The sequence below is a fragment of the Lineus longissimus genome, chromosome 7 (assembly GCF_910592395.1).
Source record: "Lineus longissimus chromosome 7, tnLinLong1.2, whole genome shotgun sequence".
Lineage (NCBI taxonomy): Eukaryota > Metazoa > Nemertea > Pilidiophora > Heteronemertea > Lineidae > Lineus > Lineus longissimus.
In genome coordinates this window covers 5,885,986-5,900,485 of record NC_088314.1, presented here as the reverse complement: position 1 = coordinate 5,900,485, position 14,500 = coordinate 5,885,986, and the positions used below count along the sequence as shown (strand labels likewise).

The window sequence follows — 14,500 nt, the reverse complement described above, 5'->3', positions numbered from 1 at the left end:
AAGTTTTCTTCTTCCCCAACTAAAGATTTTAAGAGCAGGGGGCTGGTTTTCTATGGGTAGGTAAGGCTGCAATAAAACCAACAATTTTTTAAAGTCTGGCCTGAACAATGTCATCAAAACAACAACACGAACACACTCATTAGACCAGTGATAACATACAGAATAACTCTTGTTGGGATTCACCCAGTTCACTATAATCTGAGGACATCAATGGCATCATGGCCTAAATAAATCAATCCAGATAATATATCAAATAATAAACAGTTCGAAAAATGTTTTAAAGAGTTTATTTTTAGCCACTTGAAAAATCACATCTTCAGACAGCAGTGACAAACAATACTTCCTTTTGGGTGAGAGCTGAGGGAATCTTTTTGTCTCTTTCATTTTGCTACTGCATGCTGCACCCGGGAAATACTGGATTGATACACTGAGTACTACTGACCCGCAGTGATACTGATCGATACTGCTAAATTTTCGCTCAGTTCTATGTATAGTATGGACCGTTAAAAAAACTCTGGTAGCAAAAGGGTTAATGTAGGACATCTTGTCTTGTTGGAGTCATTTTGGTATCCTGTTTGTGAATCACATGCTCCACTATCCATCCTCACATGCTCAAGCACGGTCCAGGACATGTCAACAAACTAGGCTTGTGTTCAAAGAAAACACAGCACCAAGAGCATACAAATGATAATTAATCATTTGAAAGGAATTTTCAAAATTTCTCGAATTTCAATCATGCACTCTGACTCAACTCAAACGATCACACACAATGACCACAGCTTTGACTATTTGTGGATGTATCCCGACTTCTTATTCTCCAAATTCAAAAGCAGTCCTTGTAAAATCTGTCAAGTGCTGTCCTTGAAACTGTCCTTCTATGCTTTTATAAATATTGTTTTCAAAAATTTAAAGTCAATGGAGAGCTAAGACATAAATTATCAGTCTGTCCATTTCTGATGTAAATTTTAAGCCCTTTATGAGGAGAAGGTAAAAGGCTATCCTACAAAACTAGAAAATGTCTCATCCCTTTATATTTCAGATTATCTATCAAACACAGCAGAGTATAGAGCAAGATGATTCCATGAAATCGTTATGAGCATGTTAGCAGTCTAATGCAGAGAAGGCAAGGATGATCATGAATTTATAATGCACATTCATCTAGCACGTCAAGTTAATGTGCTGGATTTAGACTGAGGTCAATTCTGGAATCTAGTTTTTTTTAAATATTAATGACCAATAATTATGAGCCCACCTGTTATTAGATGAAGAAACCATTGTACTGCAGTTGCACTTTTCTGGCTATTATGTTTTTCAGGCTATTATGCCAGGACAATTACAATTATCAGTATATAAAATGGAAATCAGCTCCTCCATCTCATTCCGAAAATTTGCTGAGGGCTCTGGAAAATTGCCAGCAGCAGGACACAAAACATCTACCGTGCTGGCCACTGCACCTTGTCAGTGTCACACAACTGTTAATACAATGTATACATCATTTCAACCTAGCTCTAAACTTTTAACTGTAAAAGAAACAACTCTCAAACATCTTTCGAGTCACCTGTGTGACCAGGCTTACATCACATGTAATTTAAGGTTGATATCACTGTTTTTAATGATAGGATTGTTCTATGCAGGCGTCTTGTCTTCTCAACCTTGTAAAGGGTTGCCCAGCCGACCATATAGGCTAGCCATAGGCACCAACATTTTGGCTGGAATGTGAAATCCTAAAGCATTTTGAAGAAGTTCTTATCTGACATAGACGAATTCGAAGAACGCCAAAACAAATCAAATGCGCTCACACAGAAAACGTCAGAAATGCCTAGCTAGAGTCACGGCGATTCTTTGTTCAAGCCTAAAGTTGAAACACATGACAGGTCAGCACCAAAACAAACTTCTTCGAATTTGTCTATTGGTATTGCTACCAATAGGATTTCAAGTTCCAGCCAAAATTGTTAAGAAGACAGACGCCTGCAGATATCCTAAAGTTTAGAATAGTGCAGTCATAACAAACAGTATGAGTAGTGACCTGAATCATGACGCTCCTCCAGGAAACAGGAAGTAAAATAGTGACAATGCAGAGTGACAGTGTACTGTAAAATGTACAGTACATCCTGATCAAGAACTGTTTTTCTAATTCATGTTTGCGTGAAGATTATACGGAAATAGGCAATGGGATTTAACATACCGACTCCAAACTTCACATTCTTTGACACAGTCCACATTTCGCATAGAAATATGTACTAATAACTCTGTATTTCCTTGTAAAATGTTACCGGAGATCACTTCCCCAGTCCAAAGACGACCATGTTGTTTTTGTCACGTGACTAGATAAAACTCTTCAGCGCAGTGTTTGATATGTCAGATAAGAAAACTCCTGTGATCTGCACTTTCACCTGCTAGAATTCTTCTCAGATGAAGAATATTTCTCAAAAAAGGGTCTTAGGTTGTCTAAAGGATTTCAGAAGTCTCAATTTAGAGGAAAACAGGCAAGACGATACGCTGGTGCTGCTGTCTGTTGAGGAAAAGTATAACTAGCCTCACAGTTTCTGGACGTTTAGTTCTATCATTTTGCTGGCGATGGCAGGGCAGTATAGATATTCACAGGGTGTGACAAGAATACAGCAGGGGTGTCAAAATATGTAAGCTCCAGACCATAGAAACATCCTGATATCGATAACAGGGACAGGTGAACGATGCTTAAAGTGATATTGGTGAGACAACTTTTAGGACGCCTTCATCTGGGTCCCAGTACTGCAAATTTGGACTATCTTCGTTGCTATTAGTGTATGAAGGTTGTGATAACTTGACTCTTGACACTTAGTTAGTGTATGCGGTTGGATGATAATTGTCATTATTGTTGTTTTGTGATTGACAGACCAATAATTGCCGGTAATCAAATATTCTGTTGTGAGAAACCAACCAAGGCAGGTATTTTTTCTTCAGGTGTAATGAAAGCTCGAATCATTGATTTGGACGTTTATCCAACTGAAGAATGCTGGAGTCGCCGAATCCGAAGTCCGACACACAATTCTCCGAGATCGCCAAGTTCCTTCAGCACTGTAGGTGGGAATTATTGGCCTTGGGGATGGGAAATAGAAGATACGGCTATGCAATCGCAAGTGCGGCTCCAAGTCTACCCATGAGCGTCAGACCACACCCATAGACTCCCGGGGCAGTCTTGCGTCAGTGATCCTAATTGCATCTTTGGACAGGACGAGACCGGTCCACTGCGTCCGGAGTGAACACCGATATAACATAGACTAAAATGACTATTCTTTCGTCACCCTAAGCATAGTATTCCCAGGACGAAGTCGCGATCCACTGCATCCAGAGTGTAAGGCCATGGGAATGATTAATCCGGCTTACCATCCGAGACATTATTATGGTGAAGACCCTACCCTATATATCAAGTTTTTATAGAGTGTAAGGCCATGGGAATGATTAATCCGGCTTACCATCCGAGACATTATTATGGTGAAGACCCTACCCTATATATCAAGTTTTTATTGTGTTTTTCAATCAGTTTAGGTAAAGATGAACCACTGGAAAGATTGTTTGAATAAAAAAATAATGGCAACAATGAAATAAATAGCTTTTTTTCAAAAATAATGAAAACATTTTATGTATGCTCTGAACCCATGCGGGAGGTGGACGGTAAACCGGATTAATCATTCCCATGGCCTAATATCACGGAAAGTTGCATGCTTTAGCAGTTTATAACGTGATGACTTTACCAAAAAAAGAATCAACAGCTTGTAATTAAAATCATGAAGATATCTCTTTTTACAGGGTAAAATGTATTTTACAGATACAATATACTTATATAATAGTGTCGGCCTGTATATAAGTGCTGTAAAATCCGTCTCGTTTCGTCATAAATATTGAACTGGGTCTATAGGCCTATACAAAAATTGGTGTAGGACTAACTATTTTGGTAGACCTCCTGCGTGGGAAAAGACGTGATATGATTTTTTTCCCACTATACAATCATGATAAAACACAATTAGTAAAACATTCAGAAATGCAATGTACAACAATGACGAGAACTTGATCACGGCCAGCGAGTGTACCTGCTAAAACTAGTAAAAGTTTGTCCATGGGCACACTAATTAAGAGGACAAAGCTAACGAACGCGGACGGGAGCGTATACTGAATAAATGATATATAGAGAGACGATGTTACTAACGATATGTATACGAAACTGAGCGCTGTCCGACCTCTCATAATGCAAACGCAACTGTCCAAACACTTTTTAAAACTCTCTCTCTCTCTCTCTCTTACCGAAACCGTTGCGGACAGGAAAATAGGAATACTTTTTTTCACGTCCTAACACTCAGCGAAACGTGGAGGGAAATCAAAGATTTAGGGACATGTCCTTCAGACGCACAGTCCCATCTCACTGCTGCAGGAAAAGGGATTCGATATCATTACACCCAGACGCGAATGCGTCCTTCGTTTGTCCGAACTATCAAAGATAGGACAACCGATTAAAGGGGCGACGCATGCATGGAGCGACATACCTCAGCAAACGTATATATATAATGTATATCATGGTGCTCTCTTGCCAAACGTGTTACCGAATTTGCTAGTTTTGCCATCATCTTCCTGCACGTTGTACTCTAAAACCACAAAGATCAACACCGCAATTAACAAGGTTGCCATTACGGACAGAATAATCAGTTTTTCACATCGTTTAGCCATCTTTCTCGCAGTATCTAATTCACCACGAATAATCCCAGCGTGATATTCCGTGTGCGTCCGGCGCGCGAAATAAAATGCAGGAATTCCAGTTGGGAAAAACAGAATAAATGATATAATGGAGAATATTTTAAGAATTCTTATGTCTTTTTCTCTGATGACTTTTTCCGTTTCCCGCCAAGTTTGTCTGTGTGATGTGACAACAACATTGAGACCATCCTGGTTGGTTTGTACCACGTGTTCATGAGTGATGATGGCTTTACCATCCGCCGTTCTGTACACTGGCGTTTTATTGTCATCTCCGACGAATGCAGGGTTGATTTCACCAAAATGTACCGTCCGAGACGTCCTCGGATCATTATTCGTCACTGTCAACGCCGCGCTTCCACTTCCAGAGGAGGGGTCCATTTGGCGTGTGTCGTCCGGGTTGTTCGTCCAAGGATCATTCTTGGCTGATGACCCTGCAGTCTGACCCCATGTGTCGTCCTCCTTGCCAAGACATGTCGTCGGTTGACCCCATTGATCCCGTCCTCTGTCTATGAATTGAAGCTGGCCAAATGACCCTGTCTGAGGCTGATCGTTTTCCATCAGTTCAAAATTTGCCTTGTGTTCTCGAGGATGACTCATCCTGTCACTGAATCAGAAAAAAAAGAAAATTCATTCAACCTAAAAATTGATATTTGAGAGCACAACCCTAGGGGGTGACCGGGCTCCGACGACGTCCTCAAATACCACCTCGTTAATTCTCGTCAGTTTTCGTTTTGGGATCAAAAATCGGCACCTCTCTAATATCTTATCAGATTCTTACCTGATCAAGATTCCAACCGATTATGAGGGGTTTGAATATGGAAGTACATGTATGTGTTTTGAAAATAACACAGCACATACATGTATCGGGACATATATACATAATGCGTGGAATTCCACCACTTGGACTGGTTATGGCGGACCGTGATGTAGGACATTGATCTATAGAAAAATAAAATCAGCATTACAATAAGCCGCTAAAAATAACCTGGGACAATCCCAACACCATGTGGATGACGGCTGCGCTGATTGTCCTCAACGAGCACTGCGCGAAATGGGTTGAAATCATGACTTAAATCATATAAGGCATGTCGTGTGATAGAATGAGATACCACATCATTGGCTTGAAGACCATACATGCACCAAAACAGCCTCTTTATACAGGACTGCACCACTTAGGACATATCAGGGCAAATGTCATTCTATTTGACCTCTGCAATCAGGACACCACTCGATTAGGGACAATGTACATGTAGGGTACAAAAGGGCTCTTCTTATGCTGTATTTTGCAAGGTGGAAACCTGGTTCAGGAGGGGGCAATAATTATAATTCATTGGAAATGTCAAGGATATATTGGAAATCACCACATATATGTCCAGGGACTGGTTGTGACTCCATAGCTACGGATCAAAGACAAAATCTCAGAGTAACTAGTCTCAGTTCATCTGGACCAAGGACCTGGCATCTGCATGATAAGTTGTAATACTGCTCCACAATGAGGACTGCTTTTCCGTCATTTATTCCTCTAACATACAAAGACTGGTACAAGGTCTTATGAAAAATCTGTCTCATTCTCCAGTCCAAAGCATCAGATGACTGTGGTAACAACCTCCATCTTTGAGAACAACTTGGAGAATGAAGCTTGTGATGACAAGGCTTTCTTAAGTAGCAGTAGTAGTTGAAAATAAAACTGAACAGATTTTATTTTTCATGTTGATTTTAATTGCAATTACAAACAAAAGCAACATTACAAGAGTGGGATTGTTCGATTGAGTCAATTACAGAGCCATTCCCTTGATTCAGTTAGTTTTGTCCAAGAAAATAATTTTTGCCCGACAGCAGTGTTTCTGATTCCAGCCGGCCAAAGACAAAAAACAAGCCTTTTTGCAAAACATTTGAAAAGATTTGATTGCCACCTGGTAACGGAGAAAGAATAAGTGAATTCTTGTCCACGAAGAAAATCAAGTGAACCAGGACCATATAAATCAATCCCATAATGCCCACCTAACCATGTTGGTCACTTCCAATGAGGGCAGTCAGCATTGGTAATGGCCATCATCTCACACAATTTTCTAACTGCAGTATTTTAAGAATGAAACGTCACACGTTTCTTTCCCTTTCTGCAAGTTGTGATGAAATGACAACCAATACTGAAGCTTCCCTTCAAGCATCTGCAACCAACATGCCAACTAAAACATGTTCTTCTACAATGACCCGTTCATACAACCAAATTATGCAAACTGTGATTGTTTCTTGCCAACCAAGCAAATCAGTATGAAAATTAAATGCAACATTTATCAGCTGATTGAATGAGGTACACTTTGACTGAACTTAACAAAACAATTCTCAACTACTCAACAGAACATCAATATGATGAAGGGGAAGAAATGCCAATGGGTCACTTGCCCAACTTATCAGTATTTCTGTGATCCATTCTACATAACACGGCAGCAACAAGGATGTAATACATGTACCGGTAGGTGTTTAAAAACACTGAAACATTTTCCATGTGAAAATGTTGTCCTTAGAACTGTCCTTAATGGCAAAAATATACAAATGATTATTTATATTAATATAAATAAATATTTTGTTGGGAGAAAAAAAAGCTAAGAGTGGTAAAACTATCCGATAATGAGAAAACAATGACATTACGAATGAATTAGGATGAAAATATTTAGAATTTCATAATGTTCCACTATTAAGTAAACAAACAACAATGAAATTTACATCATAATGACCCAACCCTTATGATATCCATCTTGACTAGCATTGAAATAATTATGCAAGTAACACACAGAAGATTTGGCATACTTGTACAAAGATACCGCATATCCGAATTGAATTGACTCGATCAAAAATATTTTCTCGGCTGAAGTCTCAATCCACTAATGAGATAAAGAATGTGGTCCACTTCAAAGGCACTGCACACAAACAGGCCTAAAATGACCAAGAAAATCTGTCAGAAGTTCGCTTCAAACGGCTAATTCTTGGTCAAGATTTGTCCAATTCTAGCAAAGCTGGTAATTTAAGGTACTTTGGACTCTGAAGTTTCAGAGGAAATGTAACATTTTGTTCAACAGCTGCATTTTCTGTGTGAAATCACCATAAGTTTGAGTGCCTGCGCCTTTCTAGTGAAACAGTCAATCGATTCAGTAATATTTGTTTCTCATTAGTTTCTCTGGGTTATCCTCTACGGATTTAGGACATCTCGATAAGATCAATCAGATTACATTTTGGCTGCGTCATATCATCAGGGAAGAAGCCAACTAACATGTCGAAGAGCTTTGTTCGGCTGATAAAATGTTCATTCACGTCTGGATCTGAAAACACAAAGACAGCTATTTTACGACACAGAGTGAACAGACAAAGAATCGGCAGTTCCAATATATCAATATGCGGTCACCTCCCATATATCCGTAAAATCTAGATCTTTAATAGTGATACCTTGGGCTTATGCCAAAGGCAAGCAAAAGACCACATCCGATTGGACCAAAGTTTGTAACGGAGTCCTCCTCACTGGCAGAGTCAATCTGGCGAGTGGATGCAACACAAAATCAAGTCTGAGACACATTCCCAAAAGTTACTTACTGAGAAGAGTGACTTCGGTTTCAGTTTCTGAATCCTTGAATAACTCAGATGCCAGGAGCTGGAACTGAACAAGGAAAGAAAAAAAAAATTGTACATCAATTCACAATTAGTTCAATATCGTATGGAAGTTTTGGCTGTTGAAAGGCTAACTACCTCTCACAGTGCAAACAAATAGTGACCGGTACACAAACCAATCACACAGCTGACATAGTTACATGTGTTTTAGCCTAAACCAAAAAAAAACAGCCAGACATGGAGGAACTTACTTCTCTTGAATCGTCCAAATCTGAGTGATCCACGGTCTGAGCAAGATCTGTTTGCAGGTATCTCAGCGCATTAACAGGATTTGTAGACGCTATCTCCTGAAATCTCTGTTTCCTCAACAAGTATTTACATTTACGTAGCAGCTGTTCTTTGGAAGGCCGGGACAACTAGAGATGAAACAGAAATGTTCTGATACAACAACAAACTACTTTAATCAACTTAATCAACAAATGATATGGCTATGAACAGCTCACATGTCCATATTTTGTATAACGTTAAAAGACAACAGAGCCAAATGATATATAATATGAGGTTGAAAAGGACAGTCAAATTTCACTAACAAGAACATGGAAACCTAAAATGAAGTAATCCCTCACCTTTAATGCCCAGAAGTCATCTAGTCTCATTCTAGGTAACGTATCTTTCCCTGGATTCCCTCCAAACAAGTAATGCTCCTTTCTGACTGGGTCATACACCAACTGATGAGCAAATCTTGGCACGGGCTCAGACAGCTGTTTCTTTGTACAAGCAGCTGGTGAGGTACCTTCATTTTTGTATATACAAGACCTAGAAAGGGAACACGATTCATTAAAAGATACTTTCAAAATCCAATCGACCTCGCATAAAAAGGCTGAAGTTTCACCAAGGAACAGCAGTATACACTGCTGGTTGGCAGTAAAGTGTGGAGCCATTTAAAGGCTTATGCTGTTCATTTTTATCGTATATTTTGTGGCTAAGGTAAAAATTGGAAGCCTGATCACACAGAGGAAGTGAGTAAATATGACTAACTATCTCCATTAGATTCGTTTCAAACTTACCATTTATTTTTTACTATATCGTACACCCAGAAAGAATTCTTCATATTTTCCCTCTTGTCTTTCTCCTTACTGAGACCAGATAAGACATGGATTTCACTGTAATCCGGGTCAATTGTAGCTCTCTGAGTGAAGCCAGCTGATGGCACTGGAGTTGCAAAAACAAGAAAACAATTCATCAGGTTTTTAAAGGTAAAAATATGGATCAAGAGGTAATAAGTGATTTCATTCTCAATCCTTTTTGCGGTGACATCATTCATTACATGACCTGGTCTATCAAACGCGATATTTAGCCTATTGCTGGGTAAAAATTATTAACTTTACCAAATTTTAGAGTAGGAAACTATCTGTTAACAGTACCCGAAACTTTTGGTTTTAATTTTCTGTTCATTACGTGTTAAGCAGGAAGTCTAACACTGATCCATTAACTGAACTTACACTGGGCTCCCTCCTTGCAAGTTCCATCGTTTATCACAATCACTTCTCCAGTATCGACATTGTAAGTAAAGAAATCATTCAGGTATTCCTTCTGTCGTTGTCCAGCAAAAATATACAGCAGCCTGAGACTCTGAAAGAAACAACAAACACGTACTTTTTAAAATACGTATTACCGGTACTAAAAACAGAATACTGGGAAAACTCTTTTGCAGCAGATAACACACATTGAAAGTCATAGAGCAATGTGATTGTTAACACTGTACGCACTCAGGAATCACATCCTTATTGGTTCAGACACTTCGAGTTTGAGTTCTTCACAAGAGATAGAGATTGAATTGGCCTTGACAAGGGTGCCTGGGCAAAATTTGTCAAAGACTTACTGGATGAAACAGCATAGAATGTCCAATTCTTGACTTGATTTTGTCACAGTCCTCACTCAGACGTGTCCACGTGTTCGTAGGGATGTGGTAAGAGTACAGACCACTGAATACGGGGTCAGGACTTCTCTCAGAGTCACTGTTTACACTGAAAAAGAATTAGATTCAGATGAACTTTGAAAATGATAGTGAAATAATCACAAACGCAATTAAAAAGTTATTAGTTCTCTTTGGGGTTTCTCTGGGGTGGTTGACACAATGCAACACATAGCTGTACTGCGACTACTTAGACAGGAGAGATTACCACAAAACCAACCATGCAGCATTTGTGACATTCACTACATCATCGGAAGCAGACCCTTCATGAGATCTATCCTCAAAATTCACAGACACGTATAGATCAGTAAACCACTATGATGCTTAAAAATGACTCTGTCTTCCAAACCTGCAACATTTCTGTACACGCCTCCAGTTAAAAATCTCTTACCCAGCAAGTTCTCTCCCACCAAACACATAGATTGTGTGTTGTTCAGTATCTATTGCCATTTGATGATCGAAGACTAATTTAGGACCTCCCATCGCTGATGTGTCCTCAGTTATTAATGTCCATTTACCACTTTCGATATCATACATGTAGAAGTCACTCTGAAAAAAATGAACTTGGAGTAAATACAGAAATGACCATCCAATGAAAGGTTTATGCTTCAGAGTCAAAATACATGTATGTCTATCACAGCTTTAAAGAGCTATATAAGGCAAATATGGGAACACATAGCCTTCAGAAATTATCACTTTTTGATATTTACTAGACATATGTATGATACAGTAATGCTACAAACCTTCAGATTATCTTTTGTCCTCATAGAGGAATCCAAGTATCTGCCGAGTATGAAGATCTGTTTCCTTTCTAAATCTAAACACATTTTATGACACGACCGTGCCGAAGGACCACCTTCTTCATCCGTATTTTTTGAAAGACACATCCACTGTTGGGAAGGAAAATGATACGCCCAGAAGTCGGCCAAGTCCTGAATGCCATCCCATCCGCCAAACAAATAGACAGTTTCTGAAGAAGAATTTGACGGATAAGCATGGAGTCAAAACTCAGATAAGATAAGAAGTTGATCTATGATTATTTAATCAAGAAAATATCTGAAAAATCTTCTTTTCAGTAATTTCATTCAATAGCTTTGTATGTTGAGAAAAGTAGACTGCTCATCTGAAGGCGTACAATGCACCAAACTTCAAAATAAACAGCTCTATTGACGGCAGGATAATAGGCCTTACCTGTCACAGTATCTATACACATTTGATGTCCTCCTCTCATCCCAGGCCTGGCATCGGTGTTGGAATCTAAACAGAGAACAGCAGGCTCAATGGGAGTCCACTTTGGCTTGTAATCCTGCTGACTGATGAAGTTGTTAAATAGGCCCTCTGAAACAAAAGAGGAAATCAAGCTAGAGTGATTAGGAAATTGGTTAACAGATACCAAAGGGTTATTGAGAATACATTCAGAATGAAATGTGCACAAACATATCCAATAAAGTGTCAAAATTGTATATATAGTTTAACCCCCACCCCCTTCAAAGACTACAAAATTACGAGGAAGATTAGTATGGCTTGACAGCTTGGAGTTACATTTCAATTCTTGGTCATCAAAGTCTCATACATGTATCAAAGGGCCAACACAACTCTCACCTGAACAAGCCTTCTCTATCAATCTCTCACATGTGTTGTAGTCTCCGTGTAGCACCAGTTGTTCATGGAGTTCCGTCAATGCCGGATGTTCTAATGATATCTTTGTTTTCTTCTGCAATGCCTCATATGCCTCTGTGTAATGATGTTGGCGTAAATGCTTCAGACAGAGTCGGATTGCTTCTCGTTCCCGATACTGAAAAGACCACAACCAATACATGAAATTAAACTTAAGCTACTTTTTGAAATTTTAGTTTCAGTGAACAGCTTTGAAACATCGTAAGCCACATTTTCCTTTATAATTGTTTTGTCATTCTTGACCTCAGTATAACATGACTCAACTCCATGTCAACACAGTTCTCAACCTTCCGAACTTGTAATCAAAGCTGTCCGTCCCTGCCCAAGTTTTGAACATGAGTTGTACTAATACAGGAACACTCCATACATCAGATATGTTTTGATGATTTGTTTTAAACTTACTGTGTTATACCAATTCATACAAGGCTTTACAAAATGTTGATCATCCACACCAGACAGCTCCATGTACCAGATACTGAAGTTGAAACTTGGACCCCATGACTGGATAGGTACTGAAAAAATAACAATATTTTCTTCATGGATCCATATACAGGACACTCCCTCTAACAAGGACCCAGCATTTGGTAATGGCTGGAACATTTCAATCCACGAATCTGAGTCTAAAGAATTGATCTGTGCAGGGGACTGAGCTTACCTATTTTGATGAATTTGGAAGGAAAGTCATTTCCATCAATCTTATGTTTCAAGCTGAAAGTCTCTGGCTGGTGATCATTTCGTAGGCCACTGGAAAACGGAAATACTATGAAGTTCGCAACAACATTTTAAGGATTTTCAGAGCGAGAAAAGAGCAAAAGCACAGAGTTTACCTAAGTTTTGAAGTCAGCCACACCTGTGATTGTAAAGATGAATAGCTAAGGGACTAGATTTTCAGCTGCAGGCTTCAGAAATGCTCTAAACAAATCAACAAATCCTGTAAAAGAATGTGAATAATTAAATAACATGTACTATATTTACCTCTCCAGCAACTCAATCATATTCTGATCACTTAGCCCACCATAAATCTTGAACTTTTTCAGGTTGCAGACATGGGTTTTCTCAAACTTTCCAAATGTAATGGTCTCCACAATTGCAGGCAACTCCAACTTCAGAGTCAGGAACTGGAAGAAAGGATACTCAGAAAATATAAAAACTCTCAAGAATCCGATGATGGCCTCCCTATTTATCTATTATTTGTTGTAAAATTAGCTGAAAAACATTTTCCATTAATAACTTGGTTCAAATTCGTCCTTGCCTTTAGCATTTTGTCACATCACACTGCCTGTTCTACTTTCAGTTAGCAACAGCCAAATTCTCTACAAATTATAGTTTAGCGCTTGAATGACAGTTTCTGTCTTCTGATGAACATCTGAGAAAATCTTAAGATGGAGATCAGTCCCAGACTCTTGACAACGGGAGACTCTTCTGCGGCAAAAAAGAAGTTTTCAAGTCGTTGGTCATGTTCATACATACCTGAGGAGGATTATTCGAGTCGGATGACCAACGTGAAGACTGGTCACTGGGCTTGTCAAATGTGACATTTCTGTAAGAAAAATAAGTGAAGCATGATCTGAGCTCTGATGAGATTCAACCAAACGAACGAGGGCCATACAACACTGACTACATCCATGACAACACACCTCATGGGACATTATCTCTGGCTAGAGTTAGACTTAAACTTCAGTCTCTCTTCTAGTTCTCCCTAGACTCGTACAACCAGAGACACAACAGACAGTACACCAAGTCAGTCAAGACAAGGGTAGGGAACAATGGAACATCGTCGTCGCACCCACTCATTGACTCAAGTCAAGAGCGTGAACTAGTCTATAGCCAGAAAACTATAGGCCTAACTGAGGAATATTAAGTAGGCCTATAAGCCAAGGTACTATAACTAGGGGTAGGCTATAAAATGGTAATATGACATGTTTTCCCCTTTCTTCATAAAGCCATAGGCCTAGCCTACCATTACGCATGCAACAACCAAAGCCATGCATGCAACATCACGTACACTGTACAGTACATGTGTACAAAATGTACAAGAACAGGTCCAAGGTCTCTGCTGGATGCGATGAAAAAGCTATTTTCAGCCATTTTACTGGATTGACACCACAAAAAGTTATACTTCATAGCAAGTTCATATATTTCTCCTTCTTTCTGAACTCACTCTGGGTAATAATTTGACGAATAGCTCGACCATTTATGCACAGAAAATTTTAGAAAGTGACGTTCTCGAGAAATAGCCGCCATGTTGGGCTTCCCGCTATACCGAACACTGAATAGTACCCGAAATTTGATTGGTGAAAAGTGCGAGCTATTGCGCGGGAAATGACCGCGGGAAATTCAAATCGTGCATGGAGCCCCGACTAAAGCGGATGAGCGGGAATCTCGAGTTCTATGACCAAAGTCTACTTTTGAGGCGATAAACCGACACTATAACTGTACACCTCGACTCTTGCTTGCTATAAAATGAAACCAATCATTATTCTGCCCCGATTTTAATCCATAATCCGAGCCAAAGTAGGC

The 14,500-nt window shown here is 39.3% G+C and overlaps 2 protein-coding genes across 12 annotated transcripts in view; both read right to left on the bottom strand.

Moving 5' to 3' along the window:
* The window catches only part of LOC135491381 (dedicator of cytokinesis protein 4-like), a 36,076-nt gene extending 33,762 nt beyond the window's left edge, over positions 1-2,314 (bottom strand). For all 11 annotated transcript variants that reach the window (XM_064777211.1, XM_064777212.1, XM_064777209.1 and 8 more), the window contains exon 1: positions 2,186-2,314. In XM_064777211.1, coding sequence (XP_064633281.1) covers positions 2,186-2,222 — 37 coding nt within the window. In that variant the 5' untranslated portion in view covers positions 2,223-2,314. The remainder of the gene's footprint in view (positions 1-2,185) is intronic.
* A 4,128-nt stretch (positions 2,315-6,442) lies between these two features.
* Positions 6,443-14,233, bottom strand: LOC135491395 (muskelin-like). The gene is made up of 16 exons (XM_064777239.1): positions 14,142-14,233; positions 13,451-13,520; positions 12,956-13,098; positions 12,636-12,724; positions 12,383-12,492; positions 11,906-12,098; positions 11,495-11,641; positions 11,047-11,273; positions 10,695-10,852; positions 10,211-10,355; positions 9,831-9,960; positions 9,396-9,540; positions 8,955-9,144; positions 8,580-8,744; positions 8,314-8,377; positions 6,443-8,045 (listed from the first exon to the last, which is right to left on the bottom strand). The coding sequence occupies exons 1-16, from the start codon at positions 14,222-14,224 to the stop codon at positions 7,924-7,926; spliced, it is 2,181 nt and encodes a 726-aa protein (XP_064633309.1). The 5' UTR covers positions 14,225-14,233; the 3' UTR covers positions 6,443-7,923.
* Positions 14,234-14,500: the final 267 nt, after the last annotated feature.

Excerpts from the sequence above, each read along its gene's own strand:
- LOC135491395 (XM_064777239.1), bottom strand. The coding sequence starts at position 14,224 with ATGGCGGCTATTTCTCGAGAACGTCACTTTCTAAAATTTTCTGTGCAT. Across the intron at positions 12,493-12,635 it reads TTCCAAATTCATCAAAATAG|TACCTATCCAGTCATGGGGT; the intron begins GTAAGCTCAGTC and ends TTATTTTTTCAG. Across the intron at positions 8,745-8,954 it reads ATGACTTCTGGGCATTAAAG|TTGTCCCGGCCTTCCAAAGA; the intron begins GTGAGGGATTAC and ends TTTCATCTCTAG.